Raw genomic sequence first — 23,174 nt, 5'->3', positions numbered from 1 at the left:
TTCCCTGAATCTACAATTTGGTGATGGATCTGTGCATTGTATGTTTTTACCCTGTTTCCCCTTCCGCTCCCTCACCCATATTGTGCTTCAGTAGTTTTATTTATATTTTTAATGTACTAAACGTACCAAGTTTGTATGAAAATGTGATTTCTATTTCCTGTGCTGGTCTATGACCGAAATAAATGATTTGATTTGATTTGATTTGATACTCTTCACTATTTTATCGAGATTGGTCATTGCTCTCCTCCCAAGAAGTAAGCGTCTTCTGATTTCCTGGCTGCAGTCTGCGTCTGCAGTAATCTTTGCACCTAGATATACAAAGTCTGTCACTGACTCCACGTTTTCTCCCTCCCTCCCTCCCTCTATTTCCCAGTTATCAATCAGTCTTGTTGCCATAATCTTGGGGTTTTTTATGTTTGATTAGAAGGCTCCTCAGCTCCTCCTCGCTTTTGGCCATCAAAGTGGTATCATCTGCATATCTAAGGTTGATAATAATAATAATAATAATAATAATAATAATAATACTTTATTTGTACCCCGCTACCATCTTCCCAAGGGACTCGGTGCGGCTTACATGAGGCCAAGCCCACAAGACATAAATAAAAGCAATAACAATAATCAATACAAAACAGTTAAAATAAACTCATAATGTTTAATTCCAGCAATTTTGACCCCAGCCTTGCATTCCTCAAGCCCCGCACATCGCATGATGTGTTCTGCATACAAGTTGAATAGGTTGGGTGAGAGTATACGACCCTGCCGTACGCCTTTCCCAATCTTGAACCAGTCCGTTGTTCCATGGCCAGTTCTTACTGTTGCTACTTGATCATTATACAGATTCCTCAGGAGACAGACAAGGTGGCTTGTCTCTCTCCTGATACAGAATTCCAAAATCGAAATACTCTCCAAACGGAAACTATCCTCAGAGGTGATTTCATGTGTACAAATTTTGTTTCATCCTGGAGGATTTTTAGAGTTGTAATCTAAAAAGTACAAAGCTCCTCGACAGATACATATTTTATTTCCAAGAGACATATTAACAGTTACCTCCAGGCTATGTATTTCCACAAGCGCAGGCTGCCCTTCTGCTGGATCATTAGGGCATCCTTGGACAAGCTGCCCCGCCGCTCCAAAGCACACAGGAACATGGGGGAGGGAAAACTTCTGGGGGGCCACGGAGTGCAGAGCAGCTGCTGAGTCTCCTGCTAAATGAGAAACAGAGATCCTTTGTAACTGATCCCAAGCCTGGAGTTATTCTGACTTCCCAAAGGTTTCCTAGAGAGCACAACACTTCTGTTCCTGTAAACCCAAAAGCGAGGTGTCAAATGTGACTCAAGAATTCAGGAGAAGCCAGCCAATGAATTAAAATATGGGCTCAATACAACTATACTGAGTAAGAACAAGCAGCCTGCTTTGGTCATATTCATTACTGTTTACAAACCCACGCGATCTCTTTGACCATCTGGAGAGGCCCTGCTCTCACTCCCGCCCCCTTCTCAGGCGCGATTGGTGGGGACGAAGGAGAGGGCCTTCTCTATGGTGGCCCCCTGACTCTGGAACTCACTCCCTAAAGATATCAGACAAGCCCCCACTTTGGCAGTCTTTAGGAGACGCTTGAAAACATGGCTGTTCCAGTGTGCCTTCCCTGAATAAAGGAAATAAGCCCCTGATCTGAACAATTTTCTACTATATGTCAACTGAAGCACTTTATCTATCCGTTAGATTGATCTCCCTACATCACTCTCTAAAACCCCCATGTTTAGACATACCCTACTCTGTACATGCCCAGCGTTTTTAATTTTTTTAATCTATCACTTTTGGCACTGACATAGTGTTTTAAATCTCTTGTGCGTTATTGCTTATATGTTTAGTTATATTTTTATATTGTTTTATTTGCTTGTTTGCTTTGTTGATGTACTGTTGTATTTGTATTTGACAGGCTTGGCCTGATGTAAGCCACCCCGAGTCCATTTGGGGAGATGGTGGCAGGGTATAAATAAATTATTATTATTATTATTATTATTATTATTATTATTATTATTATTATGTTCAAACATTTAATGGGAGAGAAATGAGTTTGCCAAAGTATGATCTTAAAAAGCAAAGTATGATGCAGGGACTCTGTAAGGAAGCAGAAGCACAAGGTTGTCTCTTTCACACCAAATCAAATGAAAGAGGGGGTTCACATGAGTCAGATGTTTCTGGGTATAGGCTGTCATGAACTGGAATCAGTGGTGGCAACTATGTGGCCTTCCAGGGGTTATTGAACCACAATTCCCAGAATGGTCTGAAATGAAAAATGCTGGGGGCATGGAGATGGTACATAATACCAGTAAAACCCTCAAAAATAAATAAATAATTCAATTTATGTTGGAAATGTAAACAAACAACTGGAAACTCTTATCATATGTGGCAGACCTGCCCAAAGGCCAAAGCTTTCTGGATAAAAGTGCATACTGACATTGAAAACATAATAAAAATCAAAATAACACTAAAACTAGAAACTTTTTAATGGGACTAATAGACAAATACCAAAACACCAGAAAAGAATTACCCCAGCAAGAATTGAAAAAGCAAAACTATGCAAGCAACAAAGAACACCAATGCCAGATGAATGGTGCTTCTGTTGTGGTTTTATACTGTATTAACGTTTAATTTGTATTTTGTTGTTATGTGTACTGACTTGTAAACAGCCTTGAGTCGCCGATAAGGCTGAGAAAGGCGGTATACAAGTACACTAAATATATAAATAAATAAATGGATTACAAAAATGTTTGAAATGTCTGAAATGGACAAATTAACTTTAATTGTACAACAAGTCAATGCACAAACATTGCAAGAAAAATGAAAACCCTTTGTGGGTTTTATTTTTAAAAAATCCGAAGATGACTGCAATAGAATTTGTGAACTAAATGTAATATAAAATCGGTATAAATTAACTTGGTATAAATTCTATAATTTGTATATCTAAGAGCCAAAAAAAGTTTTTTTAAAGAAAACTTAATATTTTGATTTAAAATAGAAAAGTGTACAAATTCAAGAAGCTTGATACTATAGGATATACACTTATATAAGGTTTACTATGTGTAGATGCTATGTGAATGATTGATAATTATAAAAATATTTACATGCATATTACTACTCTATTAACAAATGGAATTAACTTTAAGATATGTATATATGCCATTAAGAGTAGAAAAAAAACAGTTCCAACTGGTTAACTGATAAAATAAGGAAAAGGAATATTATGCAGAGTTGGAAGAGAAGAAAAGAAGGGACAATAAAAGAAAATAAAAGAAACTAATGAAGCTCCAGAAGAACAATTTGGTACTCTTGACAGAAACGATGTTAAAGTGGAATTTTTTTTTCTTCTCCTTTTACGTCACTTCCCTCCCATATCAAATAATATGTATAATGTATTGTCAAAGGCTTTCATGGCTGGAATCACTGGGTTGTTGTAGGTTGCAGAACATGGCCATATAGCCCGAAAAACCTACAATAATCCAACATGTATAATGATAATTGCCCCCTCCCCTCTATGTCTCTGATGATACAATAGACTAATGGTTCCACATATTATATCCTTTTATGGTCCTTATTTTTCCCTTCTTTCCCCCCTTTTTGTACTGTTTGAGGGTTGTTGTTGTTTTTGTTCTTTTGAAAACAAAATAAAATTTATATAGGGAGCAAAGAATGCCAAGAACATGAAGTGCCACAACTATCTCCACCCCTGCTTTAGACGCACAGTAATGCAGACTGCCTTCATGCAAAGACCACAACCACCCAGTAAGTGTATTGTCGAAGGCTTTCATGGCTGGAATCACTAGGTTCTTGTGGGTTTTTTCGGGCTATAGGGCCATGTTCTAGAGGCATTTCTCCTGACATTTCGCCTGCATCTATGGCAAGCATCCTCAGAGGTAGTGAGGTCTGTTGGAAATAGGACAATGAGTTTATATATCTATGGAATGGCTGGGGTGGGGCAAAGAGCTCTTCTCTGCTAGAGCTAGGTGTGAATGTTTCAACACCTGAGCACCTGATGAACCAGCCTGGACACAGCATATTATTTGAGAACACAGAAATGCTGGACCACACCAACAACCACCATGTCAGACTACACAGAGAAGCCATTGAAATCCACAAGCATGTGGACAATTTCAACAGAAAGGAAGAGACCATGAAAATGAACAAAATCTGGCTACCAGTATTAAAAAACTCTAAAATTACAACAGCAAAACAGCAGAGAGGAAACAACCAGGCACATCTTAACACCTCTCAACAAAAGATTTTCCCAGGCTCAGGCAGGCCTTCAAATGCTAATGAAGGTGGTCAGTTGAAACATTCACACCTAGCTCTAGCAAAGAAGAGCTCTTTGCCCCACCCCAGCCATTCCACAGAGATATAAACCCATTTTCCTATTTCCAACAGACCTCACTACCTCTGAGGATGCTTGCCATAGATGCAGGCAAAACGTCAGGAGAAATGCCTCTAGAACATGGCCCTATAGCCCGAAAAAACCCACAAGAACCACCCAGTAAGTGTCTGAACTGAACCATTGCACTATACATCTCCTAAATTACACGTGGAGTCAAACTAAAGCCATTGCTATAGTTCCACATGTTCAAACAAGAACTTCTCAATGATAAAGAGAACTGAAAGGGGGTGACTTTAAAAGTCAAAAATATGTACGTGATTGGCAGAGAGGGTAAAAGCTTATCTTCTCTCTTCTTCACCACCCCACAAGTGAACGGCTCTGAATACTTCACCTTCATGAACTGGACTCCAGTCTTTGGAAAGGGATGCTTCATAGTGGTTGGAGGAATCATTGATGTACTGGCTAAGTTCGTACGCACTAGAGCTGAGTCCTGAGTCCTTATACTGCTGGAGGAGGCTTGGCTCCTCAGCAAATGAAGGCTGTATGGAGAAATGGAAGTGGAAATAATGGTCTGGATCAAAATAACACAAAATGAATCAGAGATACCTTGACAGGTGAACAGGGCCTCTCCATTTATATGAGATGGAGCTTTCCCATAAGACTCTTAAGGACAGAAGGGATACTTATGCATGCCGGAAAGGGAGAATGGATTACCAAAGAAAGTTTAAATAATCTTTATATTATTATTATTGTTACCCCGCTTATCTCCCCAAAGGGGACTGAGTATACAATTTAAAATATACAAATAGTCAAACATTAAGACAGAATCAAACACAGTGGATTAAACCCCTGTGCCGGCAGGACTGAAGACCGACAGGTCACAGGTTCGAATCCGGGGAGAGGCGGATGAGCTCCCTCTATCAGCTCCAGCTCCACATGCGGGGACATGAGAGAAGCCTCCCAAAAGGATGATAAAACATCAAATCATCCGGGCGTCCCCTGGGCAACGTCCTTGCAGACGGCCAATTCTCTCACACCAGAAGTGACTTGCAGTTTCTCAAGTCGCTCCTGACACGAGAAAAAAAAAAGAATCAAACACAAACAGCACTAAAAAAAATCATAGTTAAAATCCATTAAAACATATTCAAAGTTTTATTTATTTATTTATTTGCAGCATTTATATTCTGCCCTTCTCACCCCGAAGGGGACTCAGGGCAAATCACAGAACACATATATGGCAAACATTCAATGCCGATTATACAATGACAAGACAGACAACAGATAGAGGTATTATATCAGCTTTTTTCCCATCTTTGGAGCTTATGCTCGGTTCTGGCCACAGGGGGTGCTGTCACTCCATCTCCTTGCCGAAGAGCTTTCTTTGTTTGTAAACTTTCCTCCTTTTTCAGATCAAAACGCAGTGCCTAAAATACCTCCCCACTTAATGTGGTTCCTATTTTATTGACTTACATCCACTAGGTGGGTGGGGAGTTGGAGCTCACCCTGACCCGGCTTCAAACTGTCAACCTTTTGGTTAGCAAGATTTGCTACAGCTGCAGCTGATGATTTACCTGCTCTGCTATAGCTAGTGAAAGTTATAGATACTAACGTAGCAATGGCGACTATAGTTTCAATAGGACTACATTGTCACTCAGTATCGTAATGTAGACTGTGATCAGATGGCTTGCAAACTTTCTCAATCAGCTCCTCAGCTACAGATGTGCTAATCAACTGTTGGTGTGTATGTTTAAGATCTTCCTTTCTTACCTTATAGGGTTTTAATTTGGAGTGGACATTCCTTGAAACAGAGGATAGGACTCCCCTAGTGTGGCCAAGTGTCTTAGGCCCCATCTACACTGCCATATAAAATCCAGATTATCTGCTTTGAATTTGATTATATGGCAGTATAATATATATGTGCCATTGTGATTTTTTTATGCTTATATTGTCTTGTTAATTTTATGTTTATGTTGTTTACTTTGTACGTATTGATGATGTTACTTGGAAACTGCTCTGAGTCCCCTCGGGGAGATAGAGCGGTATATAAATAAAGTTTTGTTTGTTGTTGTTGTTACTTTGATAATCTGTCTTTAGGCTCCATCTATGCTGTCATATAAATCTAATTTATCTGCTTTGAACTGGATTATATAAGTCTACACTGCCATATTATATAAGTCTACACTGCCATATAATCCAGCTCAAAGCAGATAATCTGGATTTTACATGGCAGTATAGAAGAGGCCTTGTATAGACAGATGGAATAAAAGCAGAAGAAAAGATACTCTGAACAAGTTGCAAAGTTGGTACCTGTTGTGCTGCTCTCCTGGCATTCTCCATAAAGTTTCCTTGGAAATCATTCTGAATCTGCCCTCGTTGCAAGGAAGAATTGTAATTGATCTCATAGGAGTCATCTTTCATTGAACTATAACTTTCTTCACAGGAAGCACGCTGCTCAGATCTGGGAAAGAAAGGAGTTGAAAGAAAACAGTCTTTTGGCACAACCTCGCAAAGATCTTATGTGCCTTCTCACAAAAGAGATGTACACAGGTAGAAGCATGGCATATTTTTTGCACCCAACCATATATTGCTTTCTGGAATATGAACAGATTAAGATTCTGCCCTAAGTATGTATTTTCTCAGGAAATATGCACAATAATCTCAACTGGACCAAGACCTTTCTCAGCACTGAAAATGGCTGGCTCCAGTTTGAGAAAGCAATGGACAAAGTATGCTCACTTGAGCCCATTCTTACCTTCATAGGGCCTTAAGGACAACCTCTATGTTCTGGTACAGCTGTACCAGGAGCTTCAACTTTATTTGCTTTGTATTAAATGTTTGATTGCAGTCCTAGGTTTCAGGGACTCTGCAGATAGATAGCTTCTTTTGGTTGCAGTCATAGGGCAAGTCACCTGTCCATCATCGTTAAGTTTTGGTTCCACCCCTTGCTCAGGGCAATTGGGAAGGGAGCCATTTTTTAGTTAGTCTCAGTAAGGAAAACTAATGTATAGGATGTGTGCAAGCTTCCCCTGTACAAAAGCTTCAACCTTTAAGAATTTCCAGGAAAACAGCCCTAAAGACCAAAGAACTCCAGCTGGAGAACATCTAAGCCTTTACTGGTAGGTCCACTCGGCGTTCGAGAAGCAGTTCGACCCGGTAGCAGAGCCCACATCAGTAAGGGTTAAATTACAGTCAGCCTGGGAGAAGTTAAAAAGGGGATTTTCCTTTAAAGAAGAAGTTATTGAAGACAGTTGCCTGTCCTTTGTGGGCAAGATTAGGAATTCACCAGTTGCCTAAAAGCTTGGAATCATTTGCTTAACTTTACTGAAGACAAGAGAAGTTTCTGTTTGATTGCTCATTAATAAAGGACTTTGTTGTACTTCACAAGCCATCTAAAGACTATTTGTGGTGAAAACCCTCTGAGAACTTCTCTTTAAGCCCCCTGGCTTCCCGCTGGGCAAAGGTTGCACATCCTGTTCTAAAGACAATTATTTACAGGCCCAGCGCGCAACAGAACACTCTATGTCAGGCATGGTCAAACTTGGGCCCTCTAGGTGTTTTGGACTTCAACTCTTACACTTTCTAATAGCCTGGCTGTTAGGAATTGTGGGAGTCGAAGTCCAAAACACCTGGAGGGCCCAAGATGCTTGCTCTGTGTGGTCCCTACCAAGACTTTGACAACTGGCTTAGATTGTCAGGTGTTCCTGCTCAAAATGTTCAGACCACAAGTTGTAGTTATAACGCAAGATATTCCCTACACATCTGAAAGGATCAAACCAAGATGACTACTTATTTTGTCCTTCCACACAGCCCTATATCCCAGAATATCAAGGTAGAAAATCCCACATTATCTGAGTGTGGACTCAGATAACCCAGTTCAAAGTGCATATTGTGGGATTTCATGCCTTGATATTCTGGGATATAGAGCTGTGTGGAAGGGCCCCTAGTGTCTAAAGTTCAACTACCCCTCCAAAGGAGGTAGATTCCAAGCAAAGATATTTGCATGATGGTCTTTATTACTTACACCATGATCTTGAAATGCGCAAAATGTTCACATGTACTATTCTGTTTTAAAATTTTATCCTTGAATTTGGCCCTGCCCAGTGTAATCTTGTGTGTTTAATGTTTGTTTTTCTATTGCTCTGTTGCTTATTATATTGGTTTTGCATTCTATGCTTTTTATTTTCTAGTTCTGTTATGCTTTTGTGTTATATTGTGTTTACTGTATTGATGGGCTTGGCCTCATATAAGCCGCCCTGAGTCCCCCTGGGGGAGATGGAGCGGAGTATAAATAAATTACTACTAGAACCTACAAACAAGATAATCAGTATATTTTTATCAGTGAAAGTGAGAGATCGGAGCTCCTCACAAGGCACAAGATAAGCTCATAACAGTGAGCCCTTCCACACAGCCCTAAATCCCAGAATATCAAGGCAGAAAATCCCACATTATCTGCTTTGAACTGGCATATATGGCAGTGTCGACTCAGATAACCCAGTTCAAAGCAGATATTGTGGGATTTTCTGCCATGATATTCTGGGATATAGGGCTATGTGGAAGGGTCTGTAAACTAAGGGCCCTTCCAGACAGCCCCTATATCCCAGCATCTGATCCCAGGTTTTCTGTTTATCTCAGATTATCTGGCAGCGCGGACTCATGTAATCCAGTTTAAAGCAGAACTCTTAAATGGAGCAACACACTGCACTCATTTTGCCTCTGCCCCATAGCTGACCCTGTTCTGATTGCTCACATATACAAAATACGTTGTAAAAAGTGTTACAGGGTTAAACAGTGAAAGTTACAGTCCTATTTATTTATTTTTATTTACAGCATTTATATTCCGCCCTTCTCACCCCGCAAAGGACTCAGGGCGGATTACAGTGTACACATATATGGCAAACATTCAATGCCAATTAGACATACAACGTATATAGACATACACAGAGGTTATTTTAACTTTTTCTGGCCGCCAGGGGAGCTGTCGCTTTCATTGTCCATCTGCAACACTGATGAAGTACTTCTGCATTTCCCGCATGCTTTGTTGGAGTGCTTTTCGCTGGAGTCTTTTTATGGCCTCATAAATTAGTTAATTAGCCTCCCCACACATAGGTGGTACCTAATTTTGCTACTTGACAGATGCAACTGTCTTTCGGGTTGCAAAGGTCGACAACAAGCTACACAAAATTGGCCGGAAGCTCACTCCGACCCAGGCTGGCTTCGAACTCATGACCTTCTGGTCAGAGTGATCTTAATGCAACTGACACTCAGCCGGCTGCACCACAATCCCAGTGCTCCTATGCAAACATACAGGCAGTCCCCAAGTTACGAACAAGATACATTCTGTAGCTTCTACCCCTTCAGATAAAGTTGGATTCAAATCCCATCAACCCTCCCCAGTAGCTTTTCTGACTAGGACGGACGGAAGTTGCAATCCAGTAACATCTAGAGGTGCATAATTTGCCTACCATGCCTTAGAAATGTTCTCTTTTGGATTTTCAGCTTTTAGGATTTTGCAGGGATTTCCACAAATTCTTACCGTGTCAGTATGAAATCATTATGTCCTGCAAAGCTACTGCCTTCTTCCTGGCGGTAATATCCAGAATAACTCGGGTTCCAGGAATGTCCATCTTTACCCCAGGTCTCTCTCCGCCTTTGGTCTAAATATTGAGAGATAATATATAAAAAAACAGCTGTAGTTATCAGTAACATTTGCCAATAATGATAAAAGAATGCAGATACCAGTTAGGACACACTGGATATTTTTACAAATATGCGCATATATGTATTTACCCCATGTTACATGTACACTTACACACATCTAGAATTGCCCTTTAAAAAAACATTTCTTGTCCTTTCACTTTAACACAAAGTAAAAGGGTTATCAAAAATAATTTTCTTTTTTTCTTTTTTTAATGCTAAAAAGGTGTAGTGAAGTTTGTTTTCAAAAACAATGCAAAAATGGGGGGGGGGGGTTGAATTAGCTGGTGCTGGAAATATTTTCCAGTTATTGTTTGAAACTACTTTTATGGGACATTTCTATGCCTTCTAGACGTATTTTGGGTCAAAATATATCACATATAATACTAATTTCTTATTTTTTTCCTCTAACAATAACAAAATAGTTAAGAAATTATGAGCAATCATCATCATCTATTGGTACCACTGATGGCAAAAGAAAACAATAGTGATACTAATAGTGGTTGGTGCTCTTGGAGGCATTCCAAGAAACCTCAAAAAGCACTTGAAAAGCCTTAATTTGTACATAACATCAATCCACCTGGTGTAAAAGGTAGCACTTCTCAGAACTGGAAACATTTTACGAAAATACCATATAGGCCCCTGGGAAGAGCCCAATATTCAGAGATGAACACCAGACACTTGGACCTAATGTGGATGTGTGCTGTGTTGTTATGTACATGTCACATAAATAAGAATAATTTATTTCTTACTTGCCTCTCCTTGTGAGTCAAGGTAGGTTACAGAATTAAACATTGTAAAAATACCATAAATACACATATTAAAATGTATTTCCATAAAACAGTGGTTCTCAACCTTTGGTCCTCCAGATGTTTTGGACTTCAACTCCCACAATTCCTAACAGCTAGTGAACTGGCTGAGATTTCTGGGAGTTGAAGTCCAAACATCTGGAGGACCAAAGGTTGAGAACCACTGCTAAAAAAGATACATAATAAAACATCTATATAAATAAAAATGTAATGTTCACTTGTGGGATTAACATAACTCAAAAACCACTGGACGAATTGACACGAAATTTGGACACAGAATGCCTAACAGTCCAACGAGTGTCCATCACCCATAAACACACACACGCAACCCCAGTGGAACAGAATTAAAAAACCCAAAAATACACCATATATACATACACATATACACTCATATACATATGCACATACACACATTCATACACACAAACGTATATATATGCACAAATACACACATACACATATATATACGTGCACACACATATACATATCCACATACATACATATATACACACAAATATGCATATAGACAAGCATAAATGTATACACAATATGCATGTACGCATATAAACACACAAATACACAAATATACACACACATATATACACAAATATATACACACATACACATATACACAATATGTGTGTACACATATAAACACACAAATACACAAATATATATACACACACACATATACACCCATATATATATATATATATGCAAATACACATATATACACAGATGTATGCATACACATACACACATATATACACACACAAAACGCATATACACAAAACAAAGAGATTAAACAAAGGACATGTGTTTAAAATTCATGCTTAAAAACTAACAATGCAACAAGTTCCTAAATTTTATTAACGGCATTAGTGGTAAGTAGCCATTCACTTCTTCAAAATTACTCTCTAAACTCTGCTTTAACACTTATGCTCTTCAAGATATTGTTGAACTGCAGCTCCCATCAATCACAACCAGGATAGCAAATGTTCAGGAGTCAAGGGAATTTTAGCCCGACACAGTCATGCATCTCCTACCACTGCCTTCACAATAACCAGAGATATATAGTAATATAGTAGGAAAAGCTTTTTCCTACATAGATATAAAAATAAGTAGAAAGTACCACTGCATGAATTTCTTAATATTAAGCTGCTGTTGAAGGCAGGGATACAAATTCCAAATATTCAATGTAATTTGCATATTTCCATCTAAGTTTATCATAAAGCAGGATTCCACACCTACCTCGCAAAACACCTCTTTCATCATGCTGTGTTGGGGGATATCTTTGGACACTTCTGTATGCATAATCTTCCACCAAGCCATGATTCAGATTCTCGTAACCTTGCCTAATGTATAAGTGAAAAGAAAATTAGTAGCAACAAAGATAGAGGGATCAGAAGTTATTCTTCTAAATTCTTCTATTTGCAAGAATAAGTAAGTAAGAGGTAAACTATTCAAACAATCCAAACAATTGATATTTAGGATGATAACAGATTATCATTGTTGTTTTTAGTTTTGTTTTCAACTTGGTAATTCGTAATTTAAAACTTTGAAAAAGGATCCACGATTATGCACTGTTTCCAGGAAACTCCCTGGTGTTCTACCTCTTCTTTGCATCACTGATTTCACAAATAACTGCACCACCCAGCAGAATCAATGGTGAAAACACTAGAGTCTGGACAAGAGCCAATGGCACAACAAAGGAAGCCAATAGCAAGGACTAGAGCAGTGTTTCTCAACCTGGGGGTTGGGACCCCTGGGGGGGTCGCGATGGGGTGTTGGAGGGGTTGCCAAAGACCATCAAGATACACAGTATTTTCTGCTGGTCATGGAAGTTCTGTGTGGGAAGTCTGGCCCAATTCTATTGTTGGTGGGGTTCGGAATGCTCTCTGATTGTAGATGAACTATAAATCCCAGAAATTACAACTCCCAGATGTCAAGGTCTATTTTCCCCAAATTCCCAACAGTGTTCACATTTGGACATATTGAGTATCCGTGCCAAGTTTAGTCCAGATCTATCATTGTTTGAGTCCACAGTGCTTTCTGGAGATAGGTGAACTACAACTCCCAAACTCAAGGTCAATGCTCACCTAACCCTTTCATTATTTTTTGCTGGTCATGGACATTCTGTGTGCCAAGTTTGGGTCAATTCCATCTCTGGTGGAGTTCAGAATGTTCTTTGATTGTAGGTGAACTATAAATCCCAGCAACTACAACTCCCAAGGTCCAGAGAATGAAAATACATCCTGCCTATCAGATATTTAAATGACGATTCATAACAGTAGCAAAATTCCAGTTATGAAGTAGCAAGGAAAATAATTTTAAGGTTGGGGGTCATCACAACATGAGGAACTATATAAAGGGGTCACGGCGTTAGGAAGGTTGAGAACCACTGGACTAAAGTAAAAATGAGAAGGACCACAGAGTTATAGTGATGCAAGAAACACACAAGCCTGGTTCATACACAATAGGTTTTACACTACTGTATTTCATTGCATAATAATCACAGTTATCCCTTTTTTTAACTGAAAAAGGGGGGGTGCAACTATTACGTGATGAAATAAATTTCTGTTTTGTTCGTTGTTGTTATTGTTGTTTTTAAAACTTCTTTATCTCCTGTTTATGCTTTCTGGGATTTTTTAAATGCCTTGTCTTTGGAGAAAGCAAAAAAGGAAGAGTGAATCTGAGCCCCAAACGGCTGTGCGACGATTACATGAAGAATTTATTATTATTTATTATTTACTACATTTATATTCTGCTCCCTCTCACCCCAAAGAGGACTCTGAGCAGCTTACAGCATGGCATTATTCAAGGCTGGAAGACAATTATTGTAGTCAAAAAGTGGGAGAAATGATTATGTCAAGGGTCCTCAAACTAAGGCCCGAGGGCCGGATTTGGCCCTCCAAGGTCATTTACCTGGCCCTCGCTCAGGGCCATCCTAAGTCTGAAATAACTTGAAAGCACAACAACAACAACAGAAACAACAATCTTATCTCATTTGCCAAAAGCAGGCCCACACTTCCCATTGACATACTAATAAGTTTATATTTGTTAAAATTGTTCTTCATTTTAATTAATATATTGTTTTAAGTGTTTCTTTTTTTGCACTATAAATAAGATATGTGCAGTGTTCATAGGAATTCATTCATTTTTTTTCTAATTATAATCTGGCCCTCCAACAGTTTGAGGGACTGTGACCTGACCCTCTGTTTAAAAAAAATGAGAACCCCTGGATTATGTAGTGACAACTATTATATAGTGAATTTCAGTATGTGAAGATTAAGCAAGTTCCAGGGAGTCAATCCCTTAAATTCAGGTGAAGAGGACCATGCTGTCTAATCTCACTTGAATTTCTTTGAGGTCCTTGCAAGGATAAGTTAACGTTTATGCAAACATGTCTCCGTATGGGACAGAAAGCAAGTGAGAAACCACACTGAGAAAAATGCTCTGATTCTTTCTTCACAATTGCTAACCTTTTGGGTTGTTGTAGGTTTTTTCGGGCTATATGGCCATGTTCTAGAGGCATTCTCTCCTGACGTTTCGCCTGCATCTATGGCAAGCATCCTCAGAGGTAGTGAGGTGACCTTTTCTTGTTGGTGCCTTCAAATAATTTCCAACTTATGACAACCCTAACCTGAACGGATCATGGAGTTTTCTTGGCAAAATTTGTTCAGAAGGAGTGACTATTAATGTCTTCACACCAACCTTACCTTGAATGTGACCAGCTGGCATAGCTACTTTCATAGTAGGGTGCCCAAGAATTTGGTCTCATAAATGCTGGATGATATGTGGGTGGGTGGTGCTCTGCCTGGGCATCTGGTTGGGGTCCTGCCCAGGGTTCATGGTGATACATCCACTCAGTGTTGTGCCTGGAATAAGAAGGGGAAGGCCACGGGCTCCTCCTATAGCCCTCAGTCCAGGCTGGGTGGCTCCCACGTAGCCAGGGTTGTTTCGGTGGTGGAACCCAAGGCTCCATCTGGATTTGGTTGTAGACTTTCTTTATTTATTTTTACTCAGTATCAGATTTGTTCCCGTTTCCTGAAAACATAAGAATAATCACAAGTGATACACTGAAAGCAGAATAGCTTCAAAACAAGAGAGACAAAATTTCCAAGATTTTTGTTCTTTGGGGCTGTCAAATTATGCCGTAATGGAGTCAGCATTTGTAGAAGTCACCAAAGAGGAAGTGCCTCTTATGTTCTGCATGGTTTTCTGCCATTTCTTTGTGGACACTCACAAGTCAACTTCAGCTTCCTTTGGAAGGGAAAGAACTGGGAAACCTTGGTGAGTTGGACATGATTTTAACTTGGCGATTGCCTTACATGTATTTTATCCTATATGGATTGTTAATTCATTGTTTATGTATGATGTTTTAGATTTTTACTGTTAGCATTGAATTTTTTCTGTCAGCCGGTCTGAGTCCCTCTACAGAGGTAGAAAAGATCGGGATATAAACGTTTTAAATAAATAATAAATATAGTGTAAAATAACAGAATCATAGAAGCAGAGTTGGAAGAGACGTCATGGGCCATCCAGTCCAACTCACTGCCCAGAAGCAAGAAAATGCATTCAAAGCACCCCCAACAGATGGCCATCCAGCCTCTATTTAAAAGCTTCCAAAGAAGGAGCCTCCACATCTGTTCATTTAACTGTGTAATCCTTGGTATGTCTACTCAGAATTAATTCAGTGCAGCTTAGTATCAGGTAAACGCCCGTACCTTGGGAAGTCTGACATGGCCACGGTAGTTCACGTTCTGGTTACATCCCATATAGACTACTGCAACACTCTCTATGTGGGGTTGCCTTTGAAGACTGTTCGGAAGCTCCAAATGGTCCAACGGGCAGCAGCCAGGTTGCTAACAGGAGCGGCGCTCAGGGAGCACACAACTCCTTAGTTGCATCAGCTCCACTGGCTGCCAGTCTGCTACCGAGCACAATTCAAAGTGCTGGCTTTAGCCTATAAAGCCCTAAACGGTTCTGGCCCTGCTTATCTATCCGAATGTATGTCTCCTTATGAACCATCCAGGAATTTAAGATCTTCTGGAGAGGCCCTGCTCTCTGTCCCGCCTTTTTCACAGGTTCGGTTGGCAGGGACGAGAGATAGGGCCTTTTCAGTGGTGGCCCCTTGGCTATGGAACGCCCCCCCCCCCCCCCGGAGATATTAAATTGGCTGCCACTCTTCTAACATTCTGGAAAAAAAATCAAAACCTGGCTTTGCGAGCAGGCTTTCTCAAATGCAATGTAGTAAATAATTACTTGACCTCGGAACAGCTGGAGAATGCAATCAGATTAAGATTCTGGAAATTAGAAATGGAGGATTTATGTTTTATGCTTTATTGATATTATTGTTTATGGAATTTTATGGATGTTTATATGCTTTTAACTGTTTATATTGCTGTGGCATCGAATTATGCCGGTTTTGTAAACCGCCCTGCATCGCCCTTGGGCTGAGAAGGGCGATATAGAAATATAGTGAATAAATAAATAAGTGTGCACAGGATTATGACTTAAGGCAATTTATGCAGCTACAGGACGCATTAGTGCATTAGAATGAAGTTCTAGTCCGAAAGCTGAATCGGTCCCCAAAAGCAGCAGCAGCACACTGCCGAGAAATCCATTCCTTGAGTCAGCTTATCTGGACCATTTATTTGGTCTTGCTACCAGAGTTTGAGACATTCTAGGGACTTGGGATAAGCTATTGCCTCCCTTCCCCTCCCAAAATCTATTACCAGTTCATAATAGTCTCCAAATGGGGTCCAGACCATTACACTAACAGAAAACTTGGGGTACAAATAAATGCTCCTGCCCCCTTCTGCTATTTCATGTTTTGTCCCAATATTCCAAATTCTTCAAAGACTTAAAGACTGGTTTGAAACACTGAACAAAGTGATGGAAATTCATACAGATCTCTTTTTACTTTGAACATCTAAATAGATGTTCTGTGCACATAATTTTTATAGATTTGGTAGACTACAGACAGTTCTCATCATAATTGATCTCAATGATACTATTACTAATCATGGTCATGATAATGATTAAGCACCTCTAAATGCTCAGAGTCCTTAACATACATTATTTCAATATCTTACAATAGCTTTGTATCATTGGTCAAGGTAAGAACATGATCTGACTAAGACCACCTGTTAAATTTATGGCTGGAGTGAAATACAACATAACTGGACCCTTTAATTTCTGTATCACAATTTCCCAAGAACACTTGCAAAAATTCCTCCAAAACCATGTTTTGAAATAATTCTGAGTCTTTCACTAACAGTTTTTTAAATAACCCTGCACTGTCTTCTGCCAACTGCATCATTCACCTTTGCAAATCCAACAAGTACAATCCTAACATTTGGCACTGAATAATGTTATAGATTTAAGTCAATTTGTTAGTCCCAACCACAGTAGACATGCTGAACCAGTAGAACTGGTGCAAGTGCTGAATTATTATAAATGCCCATTTTTGTCAATGGGTCCTCTTTAGAACTGGATTTGGGGCCGGAGATTGCCTTTGTCACCTCCTAAATTGCCGAGTACTCAGATTTAATACTTACATAGGCTTAAACTAACTTCACTCCACTTCCCAGAGCACACAAAATGACATTCATATTATCATAGAATCATAGAGTTGAGGAAGACCTCATGGACCATCCAGTCCAACCCTCTGCCAAGAAGCAAAATCGCATTCAAAGCACCCCCAACGCATGGCCATCCATTCTCTGCTTAAAAGCATCCAATTTGTTAGTCCCAACCACAGTAGACATGCTGAACCTCCACCACACTCCGGGGCAGAGAGTTCCACTGCTGAACAGTTCTCATAGGAACTTCTTCCTCATGTTCAGGTGGAATCTCCTTTCCTGTAATTTGAAGCCATTGTTCCTTGTCCTAGTCTCCAAGGCAGCAGAAAACAAGCTTGCTCCCTCCTCCCTATGACTTCCTTTCACATATGTATACATGGCTATCATGTCTCCTCTCAGCCTTCTCTTCTTCAGGCTAAACATGCCCAGCACTTTAAGCCACTTCTCATAGGGCTTGTTCACCAGACCCTTGATCATTTTAGTCACCCTATCTGGACACATTCCACCTTGTCAATATATCTCTTCAATTGTGGTGCCCAGAATTGGACACAGTATTCCAGGTGTGGTCTGACCAAGGCAGAATAGAGGGGTAGCATGACTTCCCTGGATCTAGGCACTATGCTCCTACTGATGCAGGCCAAAATCCCATTGGCTTTTTTAGCAGCCGCATCACATATCAGACATTTCAAAATAAATCCAAGATCAACTAAGCGAACAACAATGTTAGGATATACATACATATAAGAATTATTATTATTATTATTATTATTATTATTAATTTATAACCCACCTTCTCTCCCCGAAGGGACTCAGGATGGTTACATCCCCCCACCCTCTCTCTTACAGACACAGACCTGTTTAAAATGAGACCACCGGCTTCTCTCTCACTTTGGGCTCAGCTCAAGACATTTCCCCCGAGGCAGCTGTCAAAGTCCACCTGCCACATCAGTTGATGCCTGGCTGCTTCTCTACCCCCTGAGGTCAGCAATGGCTTTTATTTTCCTCCTGTGCCAAAGTCCCAACTTATGGCGTAACACTGAGTGAGCAGGGCAAAGGGCTGCTTACCTGCCAATCTGCCTGAGGATAAACCTGCCTGTAGCTGTTTATAAACAGGAGGGAGAGTCCTGAACCACACACACACACACACAAAGATATAGATATAGATATATATACTGCTTCTATCATTTTAAAAATTTAATAAAGTCTTCCTATATGTTAAAAATACACAAAACCTAGGATAAAGGATTTTTAAAAATGGAAAGAAAAATATAATAGAACTAGCCGTCCTCTGCCACACGTTGCTGTGGCCCAGTCTGGTGCTCTGGAAAATAAAGTAATGAGAAAGTATTGGCTTCTAATATATGTAATTTCTTTCTGCTTGTGGGTAAACAGTATTTCTTGTTGTTTCTTTGTCAATGTTGATGTAGAGATTGTCTGGTTTGCCTACTCTGGAATATGCAACATATCATTGTGCTTCTTTAGGGGTCCCTTTGAAATTTATGATTCTATCTGTGTGTGTGTGTGTGAATCATATATATTTATCTATATCTATGGCTGGATGGCTCTTTGTCAGGAGGGCTTTGATTATGCTTTCTTACCCTGGGAAAGAGAGTTGGACTGGATGGCCGTAAGTATTTTCTGTTGGTCATGGGGGTTCTGTGTGGGAAATCTAGCCCAATTCTATCGCTGGTGGGATTCAGAATTCTCTTTGATTGTAGGTGAACTATAAATCCCAGCAACTACAAATCCCAAACTCAAGGTCAATGCCCACCAAACCCTTCTAGTATTTTCTGTTGGTCATGGGAGTCCTGTATGCCACGCTTGGTTCAATGCCATAATTTGTGGAGTTCAGAATGCTCTTTGATTGTAGGTGAACTATAAATCCCAGCAACTACAACTCCCAAATGACAAATTCAATTTTTTGAGTGAAGGACATACATTGGGTTGTTAGGGGTATGCTGTCCAAATTTGGTGTCAATTGGCCCACTGGTTTTTGAGTTCCGTTAACCCACAAACGAACATTACATTTTTATTTATATAGATAATGGAGTTGGGACAAGGGACATCCAGTCAAATTCCCTGCCATGCAGGAACACACAATCAAAGCATTCCCAATAGATAGCCATCCAGACTCTACTTAAAAACCTCCAGAAAAAGAAGGCTCCACCACACTCCAAGGCAGCATATTCCACTGCCAAACAGCTCTTACCGCCAGGAAATTCTTCTCAATGCTTAGGTGGAATCTTTTCCCCTCCTGCAATTTGAATCCATTGCTCTGTGTCCTTCTCAATCTGATGTCCTTTCGAATATTTACACATGGCTTTCATGTCCCTTCTTTTCTCCAAGCTAAACAAACCCAGTTCCCTAAGCTGCTCCTCAAAGTGCTTGGCTTCCAGGAAAACTGTTTTGTATCACAAGTTGCATTGTGTCCCGTCCCGTCTCCCCCCAAATACTCTGTCCAATCGTATCTTTAAATATCTGCAAAGGATCCAAACTACTTTTTAAAACGAAAAGATTAAAAGCTGTCCAAAATTGTTCCAGATCCAACAGCCTACTTTCCCCTATTAAAGAGTGTACATATGAGAAAGTTGTTATTTTTATCACAGTAATAACACTATGTAATAAAAAAAAATTGGGGGGGGGGATTTGTTCCTGGTTTGAAAGTGTTATTTCCTATTTAATTGTGCAGCATGTCCTTTGAAAGGAGTTGTTATACTCCAGAAACTACATTTTTGTGGCTGCCACAAGCTACACTGAATTGGCTGAGGCTCTCTGAGATATTTATTTATTTATTTATTTACTTACTGTATTTGTATACCGCCTTTCTCAGCCAAATTGGCAACTCAAGGCGGTTTCCAACAAAACAGTACACATAATATCATAATACAGATTAAAACATTAAAACAGTATAAAACACAACAAAAGCAATAAAAACAACATTCAAAGGCAGCCCCACATAGAGCGTATTGCAGTAGTCTATATGGGATGTAACCATTTAAAAACCATTTAAATTTCTGAAATGATATTACATTGAGAATAGAGAAAAGTCATTTGAAGCTTCCGGACTGTCTTCAAAGGCAACCCCACATAGAGCTAGTAAAACTAGAACAAAATGTGCTGCGGGATGTCCTGGGGCTGCCTCAGATTAAAGGCCTTTGGATTTCCTTAAATCAGAGTCTCTATATTGCTCAAAGGTTCAACAAAGTTCTTTATTAATGAAAACAAACAGGTACTTTAGGGCTTTCTTAACAGTCTATTGGCTCTCTCTCAATCTTGTCCACAGGAGACAGGCACTATCTTCTTAATTGTAACTAATGGGGAAATCCTTAACTTCTAATCTGGGTAGTCTGTCTTTGCCTCTGTTGGCGTGGAGCCCCTGCACCCGGTACCAACTGCTTCTGGCTTCCGCAAGTGACCCTTACCAAGCAGAGCTTTGTAGACTTCCAGGGGAAAAAGAATTCAGGTTTCCGTGATGGCTGACTGAAGTCCTTCAACAAAGGAGCTGTAGGGCTGTATAACCCCAGCCAAGCTGTGGGCTATATATAACCCCAGCCAAGCCATAGAAGACGAAGCATTCTACAGGAGCTCTTGGTATTATGTCCTGCACGAAAGGCTTCTCTGTGTGGACTGAACCCAAACTGGCTCCTATTCCCTCCAAAACCCAAAAAGGGGGCGGGACCAGGGAACCTAACTATAATTGACAGGTGGCTTGCCCTATGATTGCAGCCAAAAGAAGCCACCTATCTGCAGAGTCCCTGAAACTTAGGACTACAACAAACATTCAATGCAAAGCAAACAAAATTGGAGCTCCTGGTACAGCTGTACCTGCACACCTATTATCCTGCAGACACACACAATCAAAGCACTCCCAACAGATGGCCATCCAGATTCTGCTTTAAAACCTCCAGAGAAAGAGACTCCGCTACATTCCAAGCATAATATTCCACTGCCGAAGAGTTCTTACTATCAGAAACTTCTTTCTAATGTTTAAGTTTTTCCTGCAATTAGACTGTACCATCATTTTTCCTGGCATTCCCCACTCCCATAGCAATTCATGTTATATTTCATCCCCTTTTTAAAACCCTTTGATCTTTTTTAATGAGGTTTGTGGTATATATCACCATCCCAGGCTCCAGCTAGAACCTCATGTGCTTTAAAACATCACCAGTCACAATTCAAGTTGATCTGGAAACTCTTTTACATTATTTCAGTTTAGGATACTGATGAAACAAAAAAAAAGCATATGAGTTTCATGCATCGGCCAATCAGAACAGTCTACTTTCAGAAAGATGCAATAAAGAGAAGCTTTTTTGTTTGAATGAACTTTCCTAAATCACCCCCTCCCTTATTATTCCCCTGTTATTATTCACTTTAAAAGTTTGTTTACTTACACCACCTATCAATAACTGAGAGCCTTTGCTGGTGCTTTTGCATCCCATATCAAAAATAAATAAATCTCTGCCTCTGAATGAATCATTAGTGAAGTTGCTCCCTGCCACGTCAGCCGGCCGGAACTCTTGTGTCTTGGTTTTTGTTCCTGGGCGGATCTATTACTAAGAACACTGAGAGTGAGGGAAGAACCAGAGAGTGAATCTGAGGTCGCCATTAAGGGAAGGTCACTTCAGTGCAGGAGGCTGCTGATCAGCTGTCTGCAATGCTTTTCAACAAGGCTCCTTCTGCATTAACTGAGGCAAGAAGGTGGTGTGAATCTACAATGTAGAATTAAAGCAGTTTGGCACCACTTTGAGCCCTTCCACACAGCCATATAAATCCAGATTATTTGATTTGATAATCTGGATTATATGTAGAAGGAACCTTTAACTGCTCAATGCTATAATGGTAGTTGTAGTCTGGATCTGCACTGCCCTATATCCCAGGATCTGATCCCAGATTATCTTCTTATCCCAGATTATCTGGCAGTATGGGTTCATATAATCCAGTTCAAAGCAAATAATCTGGGATCAGATCCAGTGTAGATCCAGCCATAGTTTGGTGAGGCACCCGAACTCTTTGGCAGTACTTACTTACTTAGGCGATCCCTCGTTGTCCAAGTAGGATAGTCTTCCAAGATCGATGTACTGGCAGTGGATCTGTAGGTGACTGTGGAGCCCTGTTCTTGATCTGCATCTTCTCCCGCAGTGAATGCATTAGTTTCCAGATGGAAGGTGGTCTCAGTCAGGGTTGGCTTGACACGGCTTCCTCTTGGCACATTTCTCTCTTTCGCCCTCCATTCGTGCCTTTTCAAATTCTGCAGCACTACTGGTCACAGCTGACCTCCAACTGGAGCATGCAAGGGCTAGGGCTTCCCAGTTCTCGGTGTCTATGCCAGAGTTTTTAAGGTTGACTTTGAGCCCATCTTTAAATCTCTTTTCCTGCTCACCAACATTCCATTTTCTGTTCTTGAGTAGAGCAACTGCTTTGGGAGACAGGGGTCGAGCGTCCAGAAAATGTGGCTGGTCCAGTGGAGTTGATGGCGAAGGCCCATCGCTTCAATGCTGGTGGTCTTTGCTTCTTCCAGCATGCTGACATTTGTCCGCTTGTCTTCCCAAGAGATTTGCAGGATTTTTCGGAGGCAACTCTGATGGACTCCTTCCAGGAGTTGCATGTGATGTCTGTAGACAGTCCATGTCTCGCAGGCGTATAGCAGGATTGGGAGGACAATAGCTTTATAAACAAACACCTTGGTATCCCGATGGATGTCCCGGTCCTCAA

At 40.2% G+C, this 23,174-nt stretch overlaps 1 protein-coding gene across 2 annotated transcripts in view; it reads right to left on the bottom strand.

Annotated features, from left to right (window-relative positions):
- SEC16B (SEC16 homolog B, endoplasmic reticulum export factor) overlaps positions 1 to 18,449 on the bottom strand; it is a 76,836-nt gene extending 58,387 nt beyond the window's left edge. The window contains exons 1-7 of one of the 2 annotated variants that reach the window (XM_067467651.1): positions 18,317 to 18,449; positions 14,595 to 14,922; positions 12,127 to 12,230; positions 9,906 to 10,026; positions 6,680 to 6,830; positions 4,764 to 4,911; positions 1,048 to 1,205 (exon numbers count right to left, since the gene is read on the bottom strand). In XM_067467651.1, coding sequence (XP_067323752.1) covers positions 1,048 to 1,205; positions 4,764 to 4,911; positions 6,680 to 6,830; positions 9,906 to 10,026; positions 12,127 to 12,230; positions 14,595 to 14,860 — 948 coding nt within the window. In that variant the 5' untranslated portion in view covers positions 14,861 to 14,922; positions 18,317 to 18,449. The remainder of the gene's footprint in view (positions 1 to 1,047; positions 1,206 to 4,763; positions 4,912 to 6,679; positions 6,831 to 9,905; positions 10,027 to 12,126; positions 12,231 to 14,594; positions 14,923 to 18,316) is intronic. The other variant, XM_067467652.1, reaches the window with a different exon arrangement.
- Between the last annotated feature and the right edge of the window lie 4,725 nt (positions 18,450 to 23,174).

Source organism: Anolis sagrei, chromosome 4 (genome assembly GCF_037176765.1).
Source record: "Anolis sagrei isolate rAnoSag1 chromosome 4, rAnoSag1.mat, whole genome shotgun sequence".
NCBI classification, from domain to species: domain Eukaryota; kingdom Metazoa; phylum Chordata; class Lepidosauria; order Squamata; family Dactyloidae; genus Anolis; species Anolis sagrei.
This window is presented reverse-complemented; position numbering and strand designations above follow the sequence as displayed.